General features: G+C 39.6%; 1 protein-coding gene across 1 annotated transcript; it reads left to right on the top strand.

The window, feature by feature from the left end:
* The first annotated feature begins 7,083 nt into the window (after window positions 1–7,083).
* MMADHC (metabolism of cobalamin associated D) lies at window positions 7,084–27,436 on the top strand. Its single transcript, XM_083349236.1, has 8 exons — window positions 7,084–9,470; window positions 11,918–11,955; window positions 13,939–14,086; window positions 14,767–14,984; window positions 18,798–18,903; window positions 19,429–19,559; window positions 22,747–22,833; window positions 24,423–27,436. The coding sequence occupies exons 2-8, from the start codon at window positions 11,941–11,943 to the stop codon at window positions 24,615–24,617; spliced, it is 900 nt and encodes a 299-aa protein (XP_083205362.1). The 5' UTR covers window positions 7,084–9,470; window positions 11,918–11,940; the 3' UTR covers window positions 24,618–27,436.
* Window positions 27,437–27,822: the final 386 nt, after the last annotated feature.

Here is a 27,822-nt window from a genome sequence, read left to right as displayed (position 1 = left end):
AAAGAAAAAGAAAAAAAGGAAGGTACTGGGAGACCACTCCATCCAGGAGCCAGCCCGCAAGGCTTTCATTCCTTCTACTGATAGGCGCGATAAAAAGCAGGGGATCAACCAATCAGCTCCATTGTCAACTCAACGCAAGACTGGAATTTCTGAAGTTGACCTTAAAAACAACTAGGAGCAGCATTGGAGATAAGCAGCAAAGGCTGCAGTCTGGAATTGTCCCAAGTTTATCCCCAGATCTTATGAGTATTGTTCCGCAGTTTACCTGCTGCTATTGGCCTCCCGTTCATACTTACATAAGCTAAAATGAAAGACAGGTTAAACAATGCAAACCCCAACGCTCACAACCCCTTGTCGGTGCCCATGCTGATTAGAGTTGATCTCCAGGGCATTATGTTGCCTGCCTCTCATTAATGTATAATGTATACATTATATATCTCTTATACAGGTAGTCCTTGACTTACAGCAGTTTGTTTAGTTTGTTAGTTTAGAACTTACATCCTCATTGAAAAAAGTGACTTATGACCATGTTTCACACTTACAACCATTACAGCATCCCATAGTCGTGTGATCAAAATTCAGATGCATTCCGATGCAGACTCGTATTTATGACGGTTGCAGTGTCCCTCGGTCGTGTGATCCCCTTTGGCAACCTTCTGACAGGCAAAGTGAATGGAGAAGCCAGGCCCACTTAACAGCCACTTTACTAATTTAACAAGGGCAGCGATTGATTTAACAACTGTGGCAAGAAAGGTCGTAAAACGGGGCAAAACTCACTTAACAAATGTCTCACTTAAGAACAGAAACTGTGGTCATGAGTCGAGGACTTATCTGTATTCTAACAAGTCTTTTTCGAATAGCCACTTTCATAGGGTAAACTACCTCCAGTCCTTCACTGCATCCATTTATTAACACACCGTAGCCTGCACCCTTTCTTCTTCACTGTTCTCTTCAATTCCCTACCTTGATGTATTAATACAGACAGCATTATCTTATTCTAGCAATCCCACTGTCCTTCTTGCTTGACATCAGATTATAGGAAGGCACCAGGCAAACAAATCTCAAGATGGGTTCTTTGGTGCGTTCCGAACTTGGTGGTTCTCTTGCAGACATTTCATTACCTGACTAGGTAACATCATCAGTGCTAGAAGGGAGTGGGGTTTGCTCTTTGTTTATATACAAGTGTCAGTGTTGATGGGAATGTTCTTGGTGGTTCCTTGATTAGGCAGAGCTTATTGAGATGAGTTTACTGAGAGTTCCTTGCCTGGATATTGTTTGCTGCTTGGTGTTAATCTCTACTTATCTGGCTATTGATTACTGGTCAGGAAGTCTGTGGTCTTTTAAGCTTTCCGATGGTCTCTTTCGAATGATATGTAATCTAATTTATCTCTATGTGCCCATTTCAAGGTGTCTTTTACTGCTATATGCACTGATTTCTGCAGCTCCTGTCTGGAGAGCAAAGCATGGGTTGTTGTGATCTTAATCTAACTAACTCCACGACTCAAGAATGGCACAGCAGTTGGAGCTCAACGGGGAAAATGTGAAAACTGTTCGCCCACTTCCCTTATTGTATTCAAAGAGAAATTTCCCACAGACTTTATTCAACTTGGATAGTCAACTTAATAATGTATGTTCCAAGCAAATTACTTGGAATTCTAATTGCTAGTTCTAAAAAATAATAATTAAAGGGCTTCTGTCATTATCTTATCATTTCATAAACAGAAAAATTTAAAAATTTAACTGCCATAAAATAATAGCAACTAGGTGCCCAAATGACTAATCTGCCTTCATGTTTCTGAGAAGATCTCAACACAACCTCTGCCAATTTTTACCAAAAAGAATGCTACTTTTCAAACTTTCTTCAGAAGGATTTGATCACAATAGCCGAGCATATTTCATACCATTGGCTTCTAAATGAGATGTCTGTGGCATTGCTACAAGCTTCCTGTATGGAGCATCCAACTATAAACTGTTCATTTATGATTCACAGAAAGTGACACTCTACCCTGCAATACACAGACAACTTTGTTGTCACTAGGAATTCAATCAATGTGTTGGAGTACCTGTGAATCACTGAAACGAAGGTATGCATTTGACAAAACAGAAGCTCATTACTGCTGCGTTCTTAATAACTTGTTCTATGTAAGTGAACTCAAAGGGCGAAGAGAGCAAATCAGAGGACTGAGAGAGAAATGCAAAACAGACACTCTACAATTGAACTCTATCCCCAATTACTCAAGCAGCAGAATTTAGCTTCATTATTCTAAGACCTTTTAGAGAGCAGGCTCATTCTCCTGTCACAACCTTTAATACAGAGATGGACACCTAGTGGTCCTCCAAAAAGCCACCACCCAAAGTTGCTATCACACTGAATTCTGTGATACAACAGGAGAAAAAAGATAATACACGAGGAAAAATATTAGTAATTATTACATTGTATACAGCTATATACAGTCAGGACAGGCAACAGCATCACTAAATCACAGTCATTAAGCAGTACATCACACGGCTGCAAACTTGTGACCTCACTTCTGCCACTATTATTAAGTGAGACACCACATGACTGCAGCTTGCAATTTTACTGCCGTCTTCTCCATTGGCTCCTGCTTGTCAGAATCCAGCTGTGAAGAATGCAATTGCAATCATGTGACAGTGGAATACTGCAACAATTGGAAACACCATTTTGGTTGCAAAGCACCCAAATCTCATCATGTGACCATGGGAATGCTGCAACAGTCGTAAGTGCGAGGATCTGTTGCCTTTTTCAGTGTCTTTGTAACTTCAAATAACTGCTAAATAGGGTAATTGTTAAGCCAGGATTATCTATAGTTCCAAATTAATTTAACTTTCACCTTGGCTCCAAAAACATCTTGGTTTACAGAGTACTCTTCAAAAAAGAAGACATGTTTGCAGTATCTCCAACTCCCATATATGTGGGTGTAGAATTGCAGCCCCTAGGTTCATACCATTTTGTTCCCCACTACCTATAAAATGGAATAATTTTTTTGACAATAATTGTTTTTACAATGAAGATCAGTGTTTTAAATTCAGTTGTTCCTTTTATCCAAACTGAGTTAAGTTCTGGGAAATGAATATGAAAACTTGGAAAGCATGCCAGGTTGGACTGTATCCTGTCCACTCTGATTTCTGATTTTGAGGTAGAAACCACCTGCAACTGCAGAGGCTAATCTAGGAAGTGATACCTCTTACCTGAGCCAAGCCAATGTGTTGAAGAATTGAATAAATAGACAAAAGAAAATAGATCCCTGAAGGAGCAATCCACTTAAATGTTACTATGTTAAGCCTCATTGCAATTACGCCCAGCTTTAAATGTTTTCCGTGCAAATTAATAGGAATTAAGAGTTTGGGCCATTTACTAGATAGTTTTAAATCTTTTTTAAAAAGGGGGGGGAGACTTTTCTCATCCAAATTTTTGTCAATGAAAACAAACAAGCATGCCCTAATCTTGCAGCAGCAGCTGATTGGAAGACTTAAAAAATACTAACTTGGTTGCCAGAACTTGAGCTTCACTCACAGGTGAAACTTATAAGCAAACAATGCAGTTCCTACTTTCTATTTTAAAAACACAAGTCATTGTTGAGTCCTTGGCTATCACCATTAAGCTCACCAGCTTCAAAGGCCTGTGCTGCTGCCTCTATTGAGACCAGATGTTAACGTTTTCAGGAGAAGGAAATACATGGGAGCAACTCCAGAGAGGATTATCAACAAAAGCAGATACGGGACCAGAATAGGAAAATTCCAATTTACCTCACGTCAGATGGCAGCCTAATCAAGGACTCATGATGACTGGTAAAAGTGATTTTTCTAGCCTGACAAGCCACCTGATCCTCCTCTATTCTAAAGGTCTAGGTAGGACATGATCTGGAAGAAAATGTTGGTCCTGCATCCCACCACTTACCTAGCAGGATTATTCCTTTGGTATAAAATAAAGGGGAAATTTATTAAATCTGATTAAGTCCCTCTGAGCTCTGGAAGGAAGAAAAGGATATGACTTTAATACACAATGTGGATTAATGCAATATTTTGTCTAATAATCTCTCTGCTTTAAGTATGTGTTGCTGCATTTGCATACTGTATAGACACGGTTGTCTTCTTTCTGTTTTCTTCTGAGCTGGCTGATCCTGGGACTAACACTATCTCAAGCTTCTTATCTGAGGAATTACAGTGCCTACACTCAGGCCAGTTTGTGGCAACTATGGACTTGTTACTCTCTCACCCTATGTTTCCAATGGAAATTCAGTTTGGATGAATTAGTGATATGAAGGTATAGGACAGGGGTAGGCAACCTTGGCTCTTTCATGACTCGCGGACTTCAACTCCCAGAATTCCTCAGCCAGCCATGCTGAGGGGAAGGGAGAGGTTTCCATCCTGAGCCATGCTGGCTCAGGAATTCTGGGAGTTGAAGTCTGCGAGTCATAAAAGAGCCAAGGTTGCCTGCCTCTGGTATAGGAGCTCTAGGTAAATTCCTCTGCCAGGGACAAATCCCTTTCTAGACTAATTATTGGTATAAATTTCCAAGCAAATAGTAAGTAGAATAAGCAAATTGGTCTGGCCCAGGTATCTAATGAATGCAAACAGTTTGGAACTGAATGGAACTGCCCCCTTATTTTATTCCAAAGCAATAACCCTGTGGGACAAATTAGGCTGAAATCTAGCCAAAGAAATCTTGTGAGCTTCCATGGCTGCATAATGACCTAAACCCAAGTCTCCCTAGGCTTGGTCCAATAACTTATCCATTAGACCACACTGGCTTTCAAGTGTTTTCTAAAGGCACATCAAGATTTCGTTCAACCTCCCATTCTTTTCCCTTTTAGGAGGTTTAAGACTTTTGTCTTCAGCCAGGTCTTGTATCAGTTTAATAGTAAAATTAAAATATTTTACAAAACGTTGAATATTGGGGGGGAGGCGGTTTACACTGTTACTTTTTTTTTGGTAAGGGCAGAAAGGCAGGATGGGATATTAGTAGTAAAAGTAAATAAAATGAATTCAGACTAGTTATAGAAGTGTCACAGAATGGCCAGAGTAGTCCGGTTCGTCTTCTCCTTCCTGGAGACTTACAATCATGAGTCTCCACTGTGTCTGCCCCTTGCACATTCTTTAATCCAGTTGCCTCTATTTGCTATTTCTAAGTGTCTCTTTTCATCTTTTCTTTCCTTCCACTTTTCTTTCCCTCTTTCTAGCGGGGTCCTTTGCAAGGAGTTATATCCTAAACGTATGATCCCAATACCTCAATTTTCTTTGCTTGACATCCGTTATGGAACAGTAAGATTTTATCTTTTGCAATTCCAAGGACTTCCGGAGATTCTCCTTAAAATCCACTTTTCAAAAGTGTTCAACCTGTTCTCAGCCTCAGCTTTCAGCATATTTCCTAAAACAGTTCGATGAATTCTTCCCACCACATGGAGTCATCAAGCCGGACTTGTTCCTACCTCAGTTCCCTAATACAGCAAAGAATGTGCTCCATCAAGCCCAGCAGGTTGATAGAACATCACAAGGGTTAACCAAACTTGAAACAGAGCCGGGAGAAAGAAATGTAGAATAACAACAGTTCCACATCTCCAATTACAGCTAATTAAAGCTGAAGCAACATTTTGCCTGGTTGAGAATTTGCCACTTTTTTTATTCCTTGCACCTTTGAAAACAGAGGTCTATGGAGGCAAAACACTAATAAAGGTAGCAACAATTACAATGCATCTCAGCAACAGAAAAATGATCCATTGAACAACCTATTATTTCCCCATCATTAGCTTTTTTTCCAGTGAAGTTTCTTTAGGTATTTATTTATTTTGTATGGGGAGTTTAGAATATAAGCAAACCATTGTTGCCATCTAGTGGAAATGGGAGTTACAGAAGTACAGTGTAATGTTTCAATACTGTAGTCAAAGGATGTCAAAACAGTCCTATAGTAAGTAGTTTAAATTTATGAGAATTCTGGAAAAACAGGTTTAGAACTGAAGGAAAGGTACACATTAAATAGTGTCTCAGTTCAGTAAAATGCAGAACCTGTTAACTTTCATCTGCCTGCCTAGCCTAGATGGCTCTTTGGCTCCGTGCACACATTACACAAATCTCCCAGACACTTTCCTAATGAATAACAATTGTGTCTAAGAAGCTGCTGCTTCTGGTGGCTTCTAAGTCTACAATAAAAATTTCCTTTCCATATCCAGTCTATCTGGTACAACCTGCATGAAATGAAGTGACAGAGACATTGGAATGTTTTGGGAGAAAGCTCAGAAGTATAACTGACTTGATATTGTTAATTGCTTATAAAAACATAAGTGGTGCTCTGTTGGATTGGACCCCCAGTCTGTTGTCTCAGTGGCCTAAGGAGGCTCCCAGCAAATAGCCGTCAGAGGCAGTCACACTGCCATGGAAGGCTAATAGCCATTACTTCCATGAATTGGTCCAGCTGTTTTTTGAGACCAGCTAAGCCAGGAGCCAGCATCACATCTCCACTGTGGTAGCAAATTCCAAAATTGAATCCTATGTTGTATAAAAAAAAATCCTTTTGTCCGTCTTGCTTCTTTCGAGTTTCAATTTCATGGAGTGACCTTCAGTTCTAGTATTTTGTGAAGGGCAAAATAGTTTCTCCTTAACTGCTTTATTCACACCATGCAGAACTGTTTATCATTCTTACAAAATTTATTTCCTTATCAGTTGCTGCTAGCTCTGATTCCATTAGTTTGTATGAATAGTTAAGATTTTAGGCAGCAACGAACATCACTTTAAACTTGAAGGATATCTGCCATTTTGACACCCATTCCATTTGGAGCTCTTCACAGCCTCTTATTGTTTTTATCACTCTGAACAATTTTGCGTTGTCAGCAAACCTGGCTTTCCACTAGTACGTCCTATTCCAAATCATTTATAAACATGTTTTTAAAAAGCATCAGTTCTAAAATTAAACCATGAGTCCTCACTGGCTACATCCTAGAAATCTTAATGAAACCACATTTCCTCTTCAGGTTTGAATCAGATTAATTTACAGTGTGCTGGGTTGACCCAACAGAATTAACCTCAATTTCATTGAACTTAGTTTATCAAATTAACCAGTGGCTGATTATGTGGAACACAGTAAAGTAAGCCATAAGTTATTATTTACAAATCAGAATGATTTGGTTCATACAATATTCAAATTATAAAATGGTTTACTTGGTTTTGACTTCTGATGTTGCATAATCATTTGTTTCCTTAACAGCAGATGCTTCTTGCATTCAACTGAAATTGCTTCTATATACATACATTTAACATTGCAGTCTGAGATGATGGGGATGAGGAGGCGATCTATCACACACTCATTACCAAGCAGCTTAACATACTTCAAGGAGAGGAAAACTGAAGACTGGTTAACATCTGGCAAAATCTATCTGATATTGAAAGATCCAACTAGATGAAAACAAGTTCATTACACTTGAACTTTCTACTTTTCACTACAGTTGGCTGACTGTGAGACCAACCTTAATAATTTATTGATTAGTTATTGGGCCATATGTATACAAAAAAATACAATACAATACAATCTCTGTATTTTAATCTCCAGTCTCTACATTGGTGGCAATGATTCTGATTGGACTGAAATTGGACATTCTAGCTAAAATATACAATTTGAACTTTGTATTTGCTGATCTTCTCGGCTATAGCTATTATTTGCTGCTTTGCTGTTCCCAATGCTTCCTTAACCTTTCTCATTTCTAGGTGATATTTCTTGATTAAATATTTCATGATGTTCTTATTCTTTAGCTGTTTTTTTTCCTTTCATCTGTTTTAGCCTGCTTCATCTTCCTTAGGTTGCTGATCTTATTTTCCAGCCCAATCATCCGTTTTGGTAATGCACTGTTTGGCTTTTTTTTCTTTTTTTGCTGATTTTGCATCCCAAGTATTCAGTTATAACTGTAGCCATGCTGTACATTCATTGGTTTGTTTGTTTGTTTTTTGCTGGTGCTTGTATTTGATTTATCAAGATTGACATCTTTTAATATTTGTGCTAGCAAGTTTGGAACAAACTTCAGTGCAGGAAAGTTTATTCTGTTGTTTCTGTGCTGTTCTAGAGGCCAGTTATTCTTTGTTTCAATTCTTTTTTAGAGGCCTTTGTTCTTTCTGAGAAAGCAGAGGAGAGGGTGCTTGATTTGGGAATGAAAATGATTCAATGGCTATGCTGGCTTCCTCTATTGGAGATTCCCCCGGTTTGCCTCCACAATCTGAGCTAGTTCTGGCAAAGCTTTGATTTCTTTGCTCTGGGTAGACTTTTGCAGTTCTTCTAGTTGTGTTTCTATGAATACTTTTTTCAGATTATAAATCAAACTTTATGTACTAGATTCTACTTTTATTTTCGATTCTGGATGTTTTTTCCAGAACAGGTGCATTCTTTCCAGATATCCTCTTCTCACTGAATTGATTTGTAAAAACAGAACATTATTTATTTTCAATCTTGGTATATTTGTAGCAGGTAAACTTTTTCTTTCAGTGGTGCTGCAGCTGTTGGCTTTGGTTGCTCAGCCAACAGATGTGAACCCTGTAGCCCATGTGTCATTAGATATCCAGAAACCCCAACACCTAATGCGCTCCTTATTGATGACCATCAGGTAAGGGTTTCTGTAAATTATATCACATCATTTATGGGAGAGACACTCTTTGTCTGGGTCCTCTGAAGAGACCTGTGCAATATGGTTGAACCTCTGACACAGCTCCCATCTTCATCAGAGCACACAAGTCCCACAACCACATAATTGGGGATTATTATTATTCATAAATCATTCCAGGATGAAGCCATTGACAGTTGTGGACTGTAATCTACCACACTGCTCCTGCTGGTAGATGTATGCTTCCCATCCCCCAGAGGTCTTTTTCGTTTGTTTGTTTGGACTTCCCAGTATAGCCTGAGAGAGGCCGACTGTCTCAAAGTCACCCAGCTGGTTTCTTTGCTTAAAAGAATTAGACTCTGCTCTCCCACGTCCTAGCCCAGTATCTTAACCACTATTCCTCACTGGATGTGTTAATAGGGATAACGTCATTGTGAATACAGGAGCCTTGTTTCAGTATTCTCTCATTTTTCCTTTTTAAACAGTGCTTTTGTCCACCTAAATCCCGCAATTCTACACCCTGAACATGAGAAATCCTGCAGACTTAAACGCCAATTAATTCTTGAAGGAGAAGGAAAGACAGAGGCGTGAGACAATCCACTCAGCGGTGCTTGATTTGATTCTCCCGATCCTCTTCAGCCAGTCGTCTCCATCGACACAGCGGAAAGCGATTAATTTTCCCTTACTGGGTTCGTCATTCTTTCTCGCCCAACCAACGCAAAGGCCGCTGCATCATTCGTTCCGCCTGTTCCCAATCCGGCGCACAAAAGCAATACTATTTTCCCTTCCTCTCGACCGACGAGCGCGATAATCAACTGGCTTCCCTGGTCTTCCATTTTGCGAAGGACAACAGATGCCGGAAAAGTGGTGGTAAGCAGACCGGGCGGCGGTGTTGCTGTTTTCCCCGGAAGCTTCCTTTCCCCCAAACGGGCACTTTTTCTCTTCTTCTTGACTTCCTCAGCCCCACTCCTCCGGGGGCTCGGCTTGTCTTGCCAGGCTGCGAAATGCTCCTCTTAAAACTATCGCCGCCCTAAGAAACTGTTGTTTCTCACTAGGGACTAGCCACTTGTGTTCCCAACCTCGGTCCCACCCGAAATTTTCAAATCAGCTCTTCCTCTAAATTGGGGCCCCGATTCACTTGAACCGTCTGCCAAACAACCGAAGCCACTCGGTGCCTGACTTTACCGGAGTAACTTCTGGGAGGGGAATCACGGTGTGGGTCTGCTGGGAATGCCGGCGGTTTAGGGAGTGTCTCAGCTAAGAGTAATAGATCCGAGTCGGTCTCCTTTCGGGAGCAGCCCCAGTTTTCTTCGGAAGGGAGTTGCTGCTGGCCAGCCATCCCGGAAGAGCCTCGCCTCCGAAATGGCTCCAGGGAGATACTCGGGAGCCGGATGCCTGGGGGCTGGGGATTATGGAAATTGCCGGCCTGCAAGCCCGAAGGATCGCAGGTCGAGGAGGCTGTAGACCAGGGGTGTCCAACCTTGGGCGACTTTTAAGACTTGCGGACTTCAACTCCCAGGATTCCCCAGCCAGCTATTCTAGCCTGAAAGTTGAAGTTCACTTCTATCTGCTTCTAAATACTTGTGAACTTCAGCATGGCTGGCTAGGGAATTCTGGGAGTTGAAGTCCACAAGTCTTAGAAGTCGCCCAAGGTTGCACGCTTCTGTTTCTAGGCGATGCGCGGGACAGCCACGTCATAGAGTTGTGCGGAAGGAGGGAACGCGCAGGCGCCTCCTCCTCCTCCGCATGGGACCTTGGGAACTTCGCGGGAGTTTTAGTCTCCAAGAGGGGCTGCCTTTTTACGATTCCTAATGCGGAAGGAAAGTCTTACTCCTCCGTCCCCGAGTATGTCTGAGCGATGCGTTAGGTGGGCTCATGCCCCACCGCTTGCTCCCGTTTATGTCTGCCTTTCACGAAGATGTCGAGGAAAGACGGGTTTTGCTACAGAAACCTGTTTGGGGATTGGTGCAGCCCGTTAAATGCAGATGCGCATTGTTGGGCTGATGATGCGACTACACAACTACACAGATAGGTTTTGTCTCTAACCTGGTTGTCCCAAAGCACCTTTTCCAAAAGGCAACTGGACTTTGTGGGTTTTTTTTCTTTGAAAGTGTTTTGCTTCTCATCCAAGGAGCTTCTTTAGAGGACCCCACCGGTCAGTACTGAAGAAGCTTCCGTTTTTGAAAAGGCACCTTTGGAACAACCATGACCTGGATGATTGAGAATCTCAATAGACCTCTGACCTGGTCCTTCAGCCCTTCCAACTCATTGCCACTGTAATGAAGACCATCCATCTTGCTGTTAGTCATCCTCTTTACCTTTCAACTTTACCAACAGAGGGCTTAGAGCAGGGGTCTTCAAACCTGGCCCTTTTATGACTTGGGGACTTCAACACCCAGAATTCCTCAGCCAGCATGCCTGGTGAGGAATTCTGGGAGTTGAAGTCCCCAAGTCATAAAAGGGCCAAGTTTGAAGACACCCCCCCCCCTTACAGCTTTCTCCAGACAGCGAGGTCTTTGCATGCTGTGCTAAAACATACATACCTGATTATGAATGCAACAAATTGTTAAAAGAGCTGTTGATGCTTATCTGCTTCTAATTATTTTGTTTATTAAATTTGTGTGCTGCCTATCAACTGAATCTGGGCAATTTGAGAATATTTAAGCATTTTGGACTATCTAGTCCATTTGATATTATTAACTTTCTCTTGTGACTCCTTTCTTCAACCTGGTGATTGGAGCTCTTCTCAAGTGTCTGTGGAAGGTTCAGGTTGGGAAAGGTCATAGTAAGAGGAGAAAAGGATGAATACAGAAAAAGGATGAATCACTTTCCCTGAGATGTGTGGCTATATACATTTGATGAATAAATAATAAATTTGAAAAGATCATAGAAGCTATGAAGGAACCTCATTTGACTATCCTAGATGATCTCTTTCTCAGTAATTATCACTCATCGCTCACAAATTGTCAACTTAAAATATATTGTTTGGCCATACAGTATAAAGCTTGAAATCTGTTCTCAGAATAGTATGTGTGCTAATGTTGAAAAGAATAAAATAACCATAATCCTATTTGTAAGACTTTCAAGGGAATAATGTAATATCTCAGAACTAGGAGTTGTATCTTGCCCTATTGGATCCAAATGAGATCTTATATACCTGCTTTTTTATTACAGTGGCTGTAAACTGAACCTCATACTGATGAAGGTTGTTCAGATTTAATCATCTTTCAATTGAATAATTTATTTTTAATATATAATACTCTCCATAATTACTAAATTGCATTTCAGGATCACTCTTCTGTATGTTTCTGTTTTAGAGTTTCTTTAAACGAAGAAAAGCATGGAAATGGCAACTGTAAGTAATATAACTAATTTTTATTATACTAGATAGGACAGGTATACCTGTATGTATGGATTTTTTAAAAAAAAATCTTATGAGATCAATAACAATGAAGACAATACAAAGTTATTATATATATGGGTTGGAAATAGTATGTTTTTAATCCTATTATAAAAATGTTGCACATTGTTTTTGATTCAGATCTCAAGTAAGACATGCGTGAAACTGTTAATGCTGTTTTTCTTCATGATGCATCTACAAATAATTGCCATCTTCTGTATTAATACAGCAGCCCACTGTAGATGATGAGGAAAAATAAGTCTTGTTTTACTACAGGGGTTTTTTGCCCTTGGTTTAAAAACTATATCATTTTATGTGGCAATCAAAAACATAGCTTGTATTGTAATCTACCACCCACAAGTTTTAATTAAAATATAAACTTGACTAAAGTTCCATTGACAAATGTATAAATAGAAATCATAAGATGGAAATAGTAAGATCAGAACTTTAGTTGATTGTCAGCCAAACGATCAATATTTGCCATTACAGTAAACTGCAATGAGGTGTTACCAGTCACCTGAGCCTTATTGATTCAGGCCATGTTCAGATTAAAAAAAGAAAAACAAGATGTGTTTCCATTAGTTTGTGTTCTAATAATTTTCTGGCCTTGTTCTCAGATTTGAATTTAGGAATATGTTTGATCAAGGTATGCAGGAGGCTGGGTTAATGACAGTATAAAGAATGGTGAGATACTATAATCAACTTTTAAAGTGGCCTGCCAGTTTGGTAATAAGAAATGTGCTATCTTCAGATAAACTGGTTTAACTAACTTGTCACCTATCCTATTTAATAGCTTTGCCAGAGGAAGAACTAGCATAATGTGTTGTTTTTTTATTCCCATTTATATCCCGCCCTTCTCCGAAGACTCAGGGCGGCTTACAATCTAAGTACAAATCAATGTGCTTAGCAATAGCCTTCATTCTATGTATATGCCTGCTTATTAGGGCTTTTGCCCCCCCCCCAAGCGGCATTATTACAAAGTCAGCTTAATTGCCCCCAACAATCTGGGTCCTCATTTTACCTACCTCGGAAGGATGGAAGGCTGAGTCAACCTTGAGCCTGGTGGGATGCAAACCTGCACTAATTGTGTTACTTAAGGAGGCATTAGCCCATTGCTCCACCAAGGCTCTTGGTGTGCATGCATATAATTTTATTTTTTTATTATCCTTTGCCTGTAGATAATTCCATCATTGTTCATGTACAGGTAGTATACACTTAATAACTGCCTTGTACAGTGACCATTCACATTTATGACAGTGATGAAAAATAACTTTGCAATCAGTCCTCACTTTTATGACTTTTACAGCTTTGTAAAGCAAAGGGAAGCTGAAGTAACACCATAAGACCATTGCGGTTTCACTTGGCAAATTTTTCGCTTAATGACCCTGTTGCCAGTTCCAACTGTGGTTGCTAGACAAGGATTACTTGTACGTGTTTTAATATAATCGTAGTATATACTTAGATGTAGTAGCTAATATGGTAAATCTTGTGTAAAACTCCAGCATCTAAAATATTGATTTTTATGAATACATTTCAAGTATTTTCTTTAATTGCTAATACAAGAAATTAACAAGCAAAATTCAAGGATGATGAATCCTTGTGGTAACAGATTATTTGGAGAGAAGGGATGTCCCTTCTTCCCAAAGGTTTGTTAAATCTGAGATGTATGTGATTGCCTTCATTTCCCATCATACGTGTAATGATCTCTCTCATCCAGAGTAATACAGATGCGGTGGACTCATCAGTTACTTCAGTGGAGTAGCCAGGAGGAAATTTCCTCCATTGCCTCTGTAATCCACTGGGAGCTGATTGAATCATGGCCTCGTTGTAACATGTTCCATGCCTGCACCAGCTATTGTGGAAGAATACTTTATGTACTAGGTCATAGTTTTCATACACAACTTGTGCTGCCTTCAATTTTCTTTGTGTCCCCTTTAGGTACTTTGTAACAGAGCTAGACTGGTGACATACCTGCCAGGATTTTATTCTTTGGTTAGAAGGGTTATAACTCCCAAGGCTTTTTCCACAGCAGGATCCTCTGGCTCAGATGAGCCTTCTGTTGCTGCTGCTGCACCTCCTGACGTATGTAAGGAAAATTCAAATTTTTCTCACATTAATGATCGTTAAAACCATCCCTTTATAGAAAATCTCCCCACCCACCCACCCTTCCATTCTTTCATGTCTGATTCTCAGAGACGGCCTGCACAAATTCCTGCAGTTTTCTTAGCAAGGTTTTTTTTAGATGTGGTTAGCCATTGCCTCCTTCCTATGACTGAGAGAAAGTGAGTGGCCCAAGATCATGCAGCTGGTTTTGTGCCCAAGGCGAGACTCAAAATCTTAAGTCTCCTGGTTTCTGGCCTGATGCCTTAATCACTACACCAGGGCTAGGCAACCTTGGCTCTTTTATGACTCGTGGACTTCAACTCCCAGAATTCCTGAGCCTGCCGTGCTGGCTCAGGAATTCTGGGAGTTGAAGTCCATGAGTCATAAAAGAGCCAAGGTTGCCTACCCCTGCACTACACCAAGCTGGCGTCGCACTGTATATATTTTAAGTAATTTGTGTCTCTTGGTACTTTTAGCCCAACTTCAAGTATTTACTCAGAACTAATTCCTGCTGAGGTAAATGGGACGCACCTTTTCAGTTTCTATTGGAAGTATATGAATCTACTTTTTAAGCAGCGAGATTCAACAAGCAATGTCCTTTACTGATTAAAACAATTCTGTATGTGGGTGCTTTTCAGTGACACAGACTTAAACTTTTCTTAGGTCCAAAAACTGTGTGGCCAGATGAAGTGATGGGACCTTTTGGTCCCCAGGACCAAAGATTCCAGCTACCTGGTAACATAGGTTTTGACTGTCATCTAAATGGTACAGCACCACAGAAGACAAGACAAGTCCATAAAAAATTGCCTGATCTATTGATGGAACCCTTGGCAAGTGAAAGGCATGAATTTGTGATGGCCCAGTATGTCAACGAGTTCCAGGTAAGTGTAGAACTCCCCTGGGAAGGTGAGATACAAATCTAGAAATGTACTCGCTGCTTCCTTTGGTGGATGGCACAAGAAATCCTTCATGCATCTTTAATGTAGACTTCAACTTGCATAGTAATTTATCATGGCAATTGCTAGATCAGATCTTCCTCGCTGAGTTCAGATGCAAGTCAAGAAGTTACTTTCTGTGGATTCACTTTGATCACAATTTATTAAACTTTCATAGATAGGTGGGTTTGGGAAGAGAAGAGAAGAGGGGATTATTTTTCTGTCCTTTCCCTTTTGGCGATTTGTTGAAAGAACACCTAAATCAAGTCAGCATGATACTTGTCGATGACTAATTGTTTCCAAACTGTATACTTTGAGAGAAGACCTGCCCTTTGGTAGCTTCAATATACTGAGGAGGATTTAAAAGATTTGCCCTAGTTTATTTTGATTTTTGGCATAATCTGTTGGTTTTCATTGCTATACAATGGTGCCTTGGTACTGAACTGCTTTGAAACTCGTCGAATTTGGTACTCAACACATTTTGATATGAAAATTTTATCCCACTACTCATTGTTTGTTTGGTACTGAATGCACAAACTAGAACTTGTTGATGTCAACTGCCTTGTAACTCACTATATTCCTTATGGAAAAAATTTGTTTAGTACTCAGCGTTTTTGGTACTCATCGTACCTCCCAGAACCAATTAACGATGAGTACCGAAGTATCGTTGTACTACCAAACATTATTGTTACCAAATCTCTCCTACCAAGAATTAGTGCTCATGCTAGAAATACTCCCTATCTGTATGTTATAGGAAAAGTTCAGTAGTGATGGGCAAAGAACCCGCTTTTCAGTATTCTTCCCCTGGGGGGATGTATCTCAAGTTTTTGAAGCAGAATTTGATAAATCACTATTAAACAGTCACGTTAAACAATCATTCCAAGAGTAGAAATGCCATTATGGTTTGTTTTTAAAAAAATGCTTAATGCATTTTATGAGTTAGGGTTTACAAAATGTATATGCTGCTGCAGTTTGTTTTTTTTTATTGAAAAGTTTTATCATACATTTTATTTTTAACAATCCCCCCTACCCCTCCCCTATCCCTCCCTCCTTTCCCCTCCCCCCCTCCCCCCCCCCGACTTCCCAGAGCTAAGTACAAGGTATAAAAAACAAAAAAAAGAATCATAAACAACCATATGCTAACAACCGTAAATTCTAAAATCTATCACTCTCTAGCTCATATAGGATAACTACAAACACTATTAATATAAAATATATAAAATAAGAAAAAAGAAAAAGAGAAAAGAAGGGAAGACTTATTCAAATACTACATAAAACTTTTTAGTCCCATATTTGTTCTGGATATACTCAATCCATTTGTCCCATATTTATTCTGGATATACTCAAACCATTCCTCTTAACAGTTTAATAGCCTCCTTAAACTTCACATCCTCTGGATTCAAAATCAAAGCCTTTTATTTTTCCTTTATTTCATTCTCCAATTCTTTCCTCCTAGCTTCCAGAGCACATCTAAATTTATTATTCATATATATCAACACCCCTCTCATATAGGCCTTGCTAGCATCCCAAACCATGTCCATAGAGGTGCCCTTATTCATAATAATTTCAAAAAAAAACCAAACCCTTTAACCGCTGTTTACATTCATCCTTAAAAAAAATCATTAGTCAACAAAATAAAATCGATCCTGGAAAAAAAATTGATATCTGTCAGAAAAAAGAAAATATAATCCTTTTCTTGCAAATGTCTTTCACGCCAAATATCTCACAGTTCCAAGTCATCCTTCATTTCAAAAAAGGATTTAGGCAGTCTAACATGACTTGGGACATGCTTAAAAGCTCCAGCCTTGTCCATCTGTACATCCAAAACACCATTCCAATCCCTCATAAAAATAAAAATTTTTATAATCCAACTGGGCAAACTTCGTATAAAGTAAACTAAAAAAGTCAGCTTGTTATTGATCATTAATATTGAAAAACTTTCTTCCTCTTCTGTGATGAATTTAGTCCATTAACGTTCCAAGTTAAAAATTTAATTGCCATGCATATCATCCCAAAGCTCTTGGAGCACTGCTTAAATAGGACTATCTTTTTTAAGCCGTACTCCTCCCAGTGCTTGGCTGTAAGTACATTTTTCTTTTATTTTTCTTTGATCGTTTTAAAGCAGCACGCGTCTCCCTCTGCTCTCCAGAATCATCCAAAGAGGTTATAGCTTGATCTCCTCCAGCACCATTCTCCTCTGTCTGTCCATCTTCAGCCTCTTGGTGTTCTCCTTCTCCAGATCCCTTTGCAGCTTCCAGAAGTGATAGAGGGGTTGCTTTTAAAATATTATTGTAAAAATCACGCGCCTGCATCACAGTGGCCAAACGGTGCCTTTTACCTTCATACATCACCATCAACCCAACTGGAATCTCCCATCTGAACCTTATATCTCGTTGCTTGAGCTCTTGCACTAAAAATGTAAAATCCTTCCTTCTCCTTAAAATCTTTGGAGGAATTTCTTTTAGAACCAAAACTTCTTGATCAGCAATCACAACTTTAGTACCATAGGCAGCTTGAATAACTTCATCTCTAATTTCCCTCTTTACAAAATAAACCACCACATCTCTAGGTAACTTTCTCTGTCTAGCAATCCATGAATTCACACGAAACACTTTATCCATGCCTCCCTTTATTTCAGATGCTGGCTGATTCAATACTACTTCCAGAGCCTCAGAAATCAACTGCTTTAGGTCTTCCTTAATATTCTCTTTTAAACCTCTGATTCTAACAGCATATTGCATCTGGAAATATTGAGCAAGACTCAGTTCTGTGTCCATTTTTTCTCTTAAATCTTCATTCTCCAGTACTTTTGCTTCTAATGTGGCATTCTTTTGAGTCAAATCTTCCACTTTTTCCTCCAAATCTTCCACACATTCAGCCACTCTATACACTGAAGACAAAATGTCTACCTTCATCACTCTGAACTTCTCTTCCATCCTCTCTTCTATTCTCTCCTCCAATTTCTCCAATTTCTCCTCCATCTTTGCAAATTTATCACCCATTGTTTCCAGAATTACCTGGGCATATTTTTCAAGAGCATCTTGTAGATCCTTCGGTGTCAATACATCAGGAAGAAGCAACGCTTGTAATGATGACTGTTGCATCGGAGAAGTTCCAGCACTCCTGAGAGCTTTTGGGGAAGATTTAGCCGCCATCTTTACTTTCACTTACTACGCACTTTCACTTTTAAATTTATAAAATCCATTAAGCTAGAAAGCAGCCATAAAAGTCCTCTTCACCTTTTCCTCCTGTACCGCTCTGCCTGCTCCTTTTATTCCATGGTCTTTCCTTCTGGCAGGGGTGGTCGCAAACGCCTGGCTCCGCTCCAGAAATCACGGAGCAGAGACGCTGACCAGCTGGGAGCAACCCAGGCTACGGGGGAGTTCGATCCTTCAGCCGCCCAAGCTTTAAGCTCAGGCGGCCCCGGAGAACTCAACCCCTACCTGGGGGCTCACCCCCTCCTCTTCTCCCGAGGAGGGGGCTTCAAATCCACCCGAACAGCTGATCGGCGCTGTTTCGGGTGGAAATAACACAGCTGAGCCGCGGGCAGCCCGCAAGGGCTGTCTCCGGCGCCGCGCCGCCACCGGAAGTCCCGCTGCTGCAGTTTTGAAATCTGGACAGATAAGAGAAAATATTACAAAATCATGGAAGCATAAAAATCATAATAAATTGAAACTGTGTACAGATGGACTGTCGCTGGTATGTTATTCAAATATACTTAAAGACTTAAGATTAAAAAAAACTTACCTTTTTTTTCAGGGCAGTAATGCTGTTCACAAGGAAGACATTGCCGATGCCAAAAGTTACTTTGAAACTGCCAAAGTAGAATGTGCGATACAAGCATGCCCAGAACTGTTGCGCAAAGGTATGGGTTTCCTGCTTCCCCACCATCCCTCCACAATGTTAATTATTTTTAAAAAGTGTATAAAATTGTAGCTTGAAGAAAAAAACATGCACAGATTGACAGTTTAAGTAACGTATCTAGCATGGTGACTTGGTTAATTTTCTTGGGGTTTCAGTAGATTCGAATTAATTTTACTTTTGAATTAACTTCCTTTTGCCATTTTTTCTTTTAAATCCTAGACTAATTTTCTATATGAGCAAAGTATTTAGTGCACCAGTTAAAGAATAGGCCTTTAGGGAGCAAATGTGTCTTCCTCTTGGTTGCTAGAGGCTGAGTACAGGGGACCTTGATTTACAATGGGTCACTTAGCGACCAAAATTACAATTGAACCTCCCCCCCAAAAAAAGCTACTTAATGATGATTACACAGACACACACACACACACACACACACACACTAATCACATGACCACATTTTGGCCACTTGGCAAATAGTGTGGAAATATACCAATGGCGAAGTTATTTAAAATATCTTTTTTTTTTGTAGATTTTGAGTCAATGTTTCCAGATGTTGTTTCCAATAACATAACAGTACTAACGGTAACACAGAAAACTGTAAATGATATGACTGGGTGGAGTGAAGGGGTAGAAAATGAGCGAGAAGTCCTCATCGAAAATGTAAGTGGCTTTGGATGATCAGATGTAATTACTTTCCACTACTGATGGGTGGGTGTTTTTTATGTGGGTGCCCAAATAGATGCATAGATTCCTAACCTAGTGTACTCTGAACGTAAAGCATTATTTACAAACGTAAAACATAGAATGAAGGCTACTGCTAAGCTTGTAAGCCGCCCTGAGTCTTCGGAGAAGGGCGGGATATAAATGGAATTAAAATAAATAAATAAATATTTGAAAGGGCAGATATTTTATTAAATTGTAGAAGCCAAAAAAGAAATACCTAGATATGTCCAGTCATCAAAAATCAGATTCAGTTCTGAAGAGGCATTATATTTTTTTAAACTGTTAACCAGCCTCCTTTATAAATACTACACACACACACACACCCCTCTATACCCATATCCATCTACACATAATTAACTGTTAACTTCAATTAAGTCACTGTGTTTTTTCACAAGAAAGTACTAATCTTAAAAATTTTATGCATACTGATTCTTAGCATGACATGATGACATTCTAATGCTTTTCATTCTGTATAGTAAATTAAGGGTTTCATATGAAAGCTTGTTGGTACTTGCTTAAATGAAAATTACATTTAACACTGCCCATGTTTAAAATTGCCACTAGAGGTCATTCCTTTTCCAGGCTCCCTTTTAACCACTTTGGCTTTAAGCAGTCGGTAATTAAGTTCCAACAGATGTCAGTATTTACTGCTGGTATTCTCCATAAAATGTTAATTTGCTGAACATGTCTAGCTAAAAAAAATGTTCACATTTTGAGGGTATTGTTTTCCATTTCTGAATAATTGTAATGAAACAATACCTCGCAGTTAACTGCTAGAAATAGACGCTTTATTTTCATTTTAAAGGATTTGGAGCTGATTTCGGGCTTCTAGATAATGGATTCAGAAGAGTGGGTCACTTAGGAGGAGAATTCTTGACTGAGTTACATAGCTTTAGTGATTCCAAATGAGCAAAGCAAGCGTACTTTATTGTATAACTTATAGTTTGGAAATTGATGAATTAAACACGAGGGCAGTTCGGAAATAAACCTCCATTTCGTTATCAATGACAGACACTCGCAGATACAGAACTTTTATTATACACATTAGAAAACTACAACATTACATTACTTTTCAACATAGTCGCCATTCAAATTGAGGCACTTGTCATAACGTCTTACAAGGTTTGAAATTCCTTAGTAGTAGTTGCTCGGTGTCAAATCTGGGCTATAGGGGGGTGATCAAAAACAAAACGGAACTGCATCAGAAGTTCTTGGGTGCATCTAGCGATGTGTAGGTGAGCATTATCGTGAACCAACACCACACAGGAAGTCAGCATGCCCCGACACATGTTATGGATGGCTCTTCTGAGTTTTCGTAACGTTTCACAGAGTCTGAACTGATGGTTGAACCACGCTCCATGCACTTCACTAGCAGTACTCCTTTGGCATCTTCACATTTGGCGAGATTTTTTTATGGCATCACTCCTGGTGTGGTGTTGGTTTACCATGGACGGTGATGCTCCAAACTCTGCAGCAGCGCCAGGAGAAGAAGCTGCAAAAAATGGCACTGCCATTTCCAGAACGGGGAAGGGAGATGCGGGGCGATGCAGGGCCGCAAGCAAGGGCTCTTCTCTGCTGTGCAGAGCCACTCCACCCCCCACCCCGGTCTCTGTTCTCACCAATGGCAGCGACGGAGGGCTGGTGGAGGGAGGCAGCAGGGTAGGCTTGAGGTCATGGCTCAAGCCACGGGAGAGTTGGCAGAGGAGAAGGAGGTGGTAGCTGCCACTGGGCAGGCGATCTGTGGGGCAAAGCACGAAGAAAGCCCCTCCAGTGGTGCACAGTGGCAGCGAAGCTTTTCACCGTCATTCCCACCTGGCTCTGCAATGGCGGAGGGGGACCTCCGTAGCATGGCAGTCTGGCTCAGGAGGGGAGTGAAAGGGAAGGTTACCAAGCAAGGAATGGCCTGGCTGGGGAGCCCTGAAGTAAGTGGGTGTGGGACATGTTGGGCAGCTCCACCCCCTCCCACCTGCCTCGCCTCATTGTTGCGGCAGCAGCGCGACACGCAGTCCACTGCCCCATTGCGGCAGCGAGGTGGGACAGAGTGGGCAGGGCCCTAACTAGGGTTTCTTTTTGGGGTAGGGCTTATATTAGGCCCACCCCCAAAAATCGGGGTCTTTTTTTTTCAGGGAAACACGGTATAACATAATAAGACAAAGCTCAAGGATAGATTCTTTGCGGATGTTGCAAAAAAGAGAGAGAGAGAAGCGTTGAAAACAACTTAAGCCTTAATTAGTATGATTTCCCATTCACACCAACTGGGAAACAATGGTTGTGATTTACTAGCTTGTTCTAAAACGGGATTACTTTACTGGATTAGACAAAACTGAAAATGTTGTGTAGAGATTTGATTTTGAGTTTTTGCAATGTACATATATTTGGTTTAATAAACCATTCATGTGTTTGAAAGCTTTCTAGTTATATAGTCAGCTTTTCCTGAAGTACATGTTCCTTTTATTAGGCTTGATTTCAATATATCATGCACCCTGGTACAAAAATTAATCGTAGAGGGTATGAACCTTAATCACGTTCATTGCAAATGGCTCAAGCCACTGCTAAATTTTACAATTATATTTTACATTAGATATTCTTTGGGGTTTGGGAAAGACATGCTTTTTTCCTACATAGTTATAGGTTACTTTGGTTTTGGCTTTCTGAATTGATGGTCGACTTTGGTGCCAGACACTACTTCTGCATGTACTCTGAAATGTATTTATTTATTCAATTTAATTTACTTGATAAGGATTTAGAAAGCATCCTTACTAGCTTTTAAACCTTAAATTGTGCTATCTTTTTAATTTTCTGACCAAGGCAAAAGAATATATTAACGTGAGAAATGTAGATGATGTGTGATTATTTTAACTTTAATTTTAGATGTTATGAAACTAAGAGAACAAAGCTAACATTGCACTTCAAATGAACAATGAAAGCAAGTGAAGTAATTCTTTATTGCCTAGCACAAAGACTTTATGGGACCTAAATATAGCTTAATACTGTTAATCCTGTTAGTAAAGTTATTAATTTAATCAGCTGAAGTTCTGAGCATTTGCTCTTTGATTTTGAAGTGAATTTATGCTTGATGGAGAAAGACTTGCATTTTGCATTTTTCTATTTTCTCTCTTCTTAGTTTATCAACGGTGCTAAGGAAATTTGCTATGCTTTGTGTTCCGAAGGCTACTGGGCAGACTTTATTGATCCGACTTCAGGATTAGCAGTAAGTATTTATGTTAAAATATAGTAAGGAGAGGAATATCATGTTTAGACTTAGGCAAACTAGCAGTAAGAGTATAAATCTTCCACCAATTGTTTGTTCTTGCTGGTTGCCATTAAAGGTCTAGATTATTTTTACTTAATAACTGTGTTGGTATGGTATGTCCTGTCTTATCATTGTTGGAGCTCAAGGTGTTGCACATAGTTCTTCCTGTTTATATTAGTGATAAAAGAGCCTTTTGAGGTACAGGTAGTTCTCGCTTAATGACCACTCAAAATTCTGGCAGTGCTGAATAACTGGAATTTCAAACCAGCCTTCAAAGTTCTGGCTGTCCCAGCAACCCCACGGTCACGTGATTGTAATCCTGGTGCTTGGCATTCTGCTCACAGTTATGATGGTTGCAACATTTACAATCATGTGATCACCATCTGTAACCTTCCCTGCCGATTTCCCACAAGCAGAGTCAGTGGGGAAGCCAGCAGAGAAGGTTACAAGTAACGTCCGCCACTTTTTCCCCCAAGGAACTCTACTGCAAAGTATGAGATTCTTGAGATCTCATATTCTGTAGCACACATTTTGGCCTCACTTGCATTTCGTAGCAACATCCTCTGTGCACTCCACACACACTTGCACAGCACCACAGCAGTAACTTCCCAGGCCACATGCACTAATTTCAGTAACGTCCCTCCAGCCCACCTCACTCCATAATACTTACCTACTCACTGGCCTGTTTTCAGGCCATCTGGAACTTGCAACTTCCTGCCAGTTTTCTTCCATTGACTTTGTGGGAGCCAGCAGGAAATCCTAAGTCACTGTCATATGAGGTCCTCACTTAATGACCCTCAATTTCACTTAACCACTCTAAAGGGGACTGCAGGGATTGCCGTTGTTAAGCGATGCAATCACATGACATTGTGCTTTACAACAATTATCATTTAGGAGTGGAATTTACAGTCACAATTAGCCAACGTTAAGCCAGGACCATCTGCAGGTTATTGTGAGAGTCTGGTAAGCCGCAATCAGCCAGCAAACAGCACGTACGATCCTGAGTTTCGCTCACCCTAATCTGGCTTTGCGTTACAGATGCTCTGGCTCATTTGCACATGTGCTAAGTGCATGCTGCTTTTCATCCAGGATAGTGATGCATTCGAAGTGCTAGTATTGAGATACTTTTCTGCCATCATTCTTTATATTTTTGCCAATCATTATGCAGGATGACTTTTCCGTGTGTAAAACTGAATCACGTAGAAGGAAAAAAAATATTTTATGTTCCTTTACTAGATGATAACCTTTTTCTTCTGCAACCTTTATTAGTGGATGCCGACTGTGTTTAGATATATCCCTTTTCTAGAAAGGGCTGTGGCAGTCTTTGCAACTTATGTAGTTTACTGTAATGACAAATACTGATCATGTTTTGTTAATGTGGAAATTAAGAGCACAATATGCCGATAATCGCACATCAATTATTTTTTGGCTCATTCAGATAATTCCTCATAGAAATAAAAAGTAGAACATATAGTTACTTAAGCAGGAATTTAATCTGATCAACTGTTAAGAATACTCGATATTTCATTCTTTTTCTTTCCTTTCAGTTCTTTGGCCCTTACACAAACAACACTCTTTTTGAAACTGACGAACGGTATCACCAGTTAGGATTTCTTGTGGAAGACCTAGGCTGCTGTAAAGTTATTCGGCATAATCTATGGGGAACTCATGTACTAGTTGGAAGCATATTTACCACTGCTACCCCTGACAGCCCTATCATGAAGAAGCTGCGTGGGAATTAATGCCACCTTTTCACTTAAAAGTTGGTTAATAAACATGATTGGCTATAGATAAAGTATGCTGATTTATAGATAGGAAAAGTTCTATTATTTATTCTAGGTTTTGTAGCATATGATTTATATACCAATACAATATTTTATTTTTGAGATCATATGTGTGTGCATGTGTGTGTACATGCACAGGCACACACACACACACACATCTCTGAAATCCTGGGATCATGTAAATGAAACACCCTCAGCAATTTTACTTGAGAATACAAATCTTCAAGACTTTCACGTTACTTTGGTTACACATCTTTGGTTATAACACTGAAGAAGGAAAATGTGGTTGCACAATTGTCTCGGTAAAAGAAATAACAATCTCAACTATCTTCATGTTTACCAGAACCAGTATTATATTTGTTTGAATATTACCACAATAACTCAACTTGATTGTTGAAAGATTGTGATCCACTTGGACTCTCTTGCAACTGATGATAAAAGATAAAGCAACATAACACTGTTGTGTGTTAGAATGCCACGTTTGAGGTGCAATTTACCTCTTGAATCTAGTTTGCCACGTTGTGGTTCACTCTTGAATACTTGTATAGATTGAATTCTCTTAGCAAATAATTATCATCTCATGAAGCATTACGAGAGATCACAGATTGCTGTTTTGTTTTTCTAAGTGCACGGTACATTAAAATTGCCCAACGCATCATTTTACATTGAATATCTCTAGTATAGGATGTCTCAGATTAACATTCCTCAGCTGGGATTCAGGTTGTAGTATCAGTTAAATGCAATAGCTATTCAGTGAGCTTCTACAATAATTCATGGTTACATTGGTGATTTGAGATCCAGGTCAATGTGCAACCTGACTGCAGAGTGATGTATAATATTGTTTGTATATGTGTAAATATATCATTTGAAAAAAATGTCTGTGATTTTGTTTACAATAATTGAAGATGCAATAATTGAAGATGCTACATATCAACCAACACTTCTATATGCTAAAGCTTGATTTATGGATGCTGTAAAATAAGGAAATGGTAAATGGGGACTGGACATTTTCTATTGAAAACATGTGTTAAAATGTTTTAAATGCATCTACAAACTGTAATGCGTATGGAACCACAAGCAACAACGGCTTTTGTGGCAGACCGTTGCTGCCTCACCTCCTTCACACTCTTCACAAAGAGTGAAGGTAGGTTGAGGTACCATGTTTCCCCGAAAATTAAGACCTGGACTTTTTTTTTTTTTTGGCCTCCAAAAGAGTCCCCAGGTCTTATTTAGGGGGAGGTGTATTTTCCACTCTCCTCTGGCACCAACAGCCCCACCCAGCCGGCCCACATCATCTGCTGCCAAAGGAGCAGCTTCATTCTGCAGCTGAGAATGGAGCTCCGGCCTGCATTTCGCAGTCAGAGGCCTTTCCGCAAAGCCTCAACAGCTGAGAACCGAGCTATGGATTCGGCTGCAGTGGCTTTCCAGAAAGGCCTCTGACTGTGAAATGCAGACAGGGAAGACGCTGCAGAAGAAGTGGGCCAGTGAGGAGAGGCCTGGCTATAGTGTAAGTGGGTGCGGGGCATGTGGGGCAGCTCCACCCACCCACCCCACCCAGATTTTTAGAGGTGTGCCTCACCCCAAAACTAGGCTTATTTTGGAGGTAGGGCTTATATTAGGCCCACCCCTCCCAAAATTGAGCTAGGGCTTATTTTGAGGGTAGGTCTTTCGGGAAAACAGTTTGTTCAGTGTCGGAGGCCATTCCAATAATGAGGAGACACCTTTGGATTTCTCAGTTTTAAATGAAGAATTCTTGCTTCTTGTGTCCTCTTGGGTAAGGAGAAAAAAACAAGTCAGAAAATAGAATTTGTTTCCGTCAAATGCTTACATGGGAAGATTTTAATTTCCTATCAGACCACTCAAATGGCAGAGCACTGATCACTTCATTTCGCTGAAGGCCTCAACCGGCCCTCGATTTCTTAGCAAAATAGTTGTAGTAAAGTTGTTCCAGATGTTGCATTATGAATAGTTTGAATTAGTTTGGCACATTCTAGGGCAGGTGTGCATTGTTACTGATTGTACCATCATGGGAAGCTACCTTGGGAACCGTGGTATTGCACAAATCTGCTCATTTGCCTTTAAAGAGGAAAAGCTTTGCAGGAAGGAAAGATCTGGGTTTTTTTTTCTTATTTTTCTTTTGTATTTATGTGGATAAGATAAAGACTTTTTCTTCCTCCAGAGAGGGAAAGATATTGCTGTAAAATGATCAGGAGAAAGCAGATTTTTGCCAAAATCAAATGTTTAAGGCTATCCATTTCATGACATAAACTTTTATTTATTTTTATTTTATTTTACAAATATTGTCAGGCTGCTATTTAGACAGCATCATTAACTATAAATTTAGATATAATTTGAAATTGCTATATGTACACCTATTTTTATACTGAATGTTGAAACAAGAAACCTATGTAAATATTCATTAGTCATGAAGTAGTTTCTAAATTGTATATTGGAAGTAATTTAAGAAATAAAGTGGGGAATTCAGTATTGTGGGCATAATGTTACTATTTTAATTTTCACGTTAAGAGTTATTTTTTAATGCTGCCAGTATGATTGTGATATAGGAAACAGAAGTGACTGAAGTATAAATTAGTGTTGTTGCTCTATTTTTCAAAAACAGCAGTTCTTCCTGTAATAATTTATTGCTAAAACTGTTTTAAGTATGGTCTTATCTTTCCAATCCAAGTAGAAGGGCTGTTTTATGAATGATTGGATGAAGGTATGTTGTATTTCTAAATATTTCCTATATAATAGTGAAGTGCTCTTTTTTAATTATTTTATTTTATTCAAAAGATTAAAGTACAAAATTTTAAAACAATTTAAAAACAAAAGACAAAAATACATATTATCAATCCTAGTTGAACACTATTACAACAGTGATAGCTTTCCACCTTGTACTTGCAACCCAACTGACCTGTCATACATTACATACATGAAAAAAAAATAGTTAACAGGTTAAACAACAGCAAAGTTAAAATTCAAAACACTCTTGTTAACAGTCTGTTATTGTAATTTACTCATAGAAAGCCTGCACTGTTGCTTATTTAGCACAAATCACTCCAGTCATTATCTCTGATCAGTCCAGGATCAAAAACCCTCATTTGGTTCTTAATAATGAAACCTTTCCTTAGATTTTTAATACAGAATTTTCCCAAGAATTGCA

This window comes from Vipera ursinii, assembly GCF_947247035.1.
Source record: "Vipera ursinii genome assembly, chromosome: 1".
Taxonomy (NCBI): Eukaryota; Metazoa; Chordata; class Lepidosauria; order Squamata; family Viperidae; genus Vipera; species Vipera ursinii.
The sequence above is the reverse complement of the archived record's forward strand: the minus strand, read 5'-3'. Positions and strand labels throughout refer to the sequence as shown.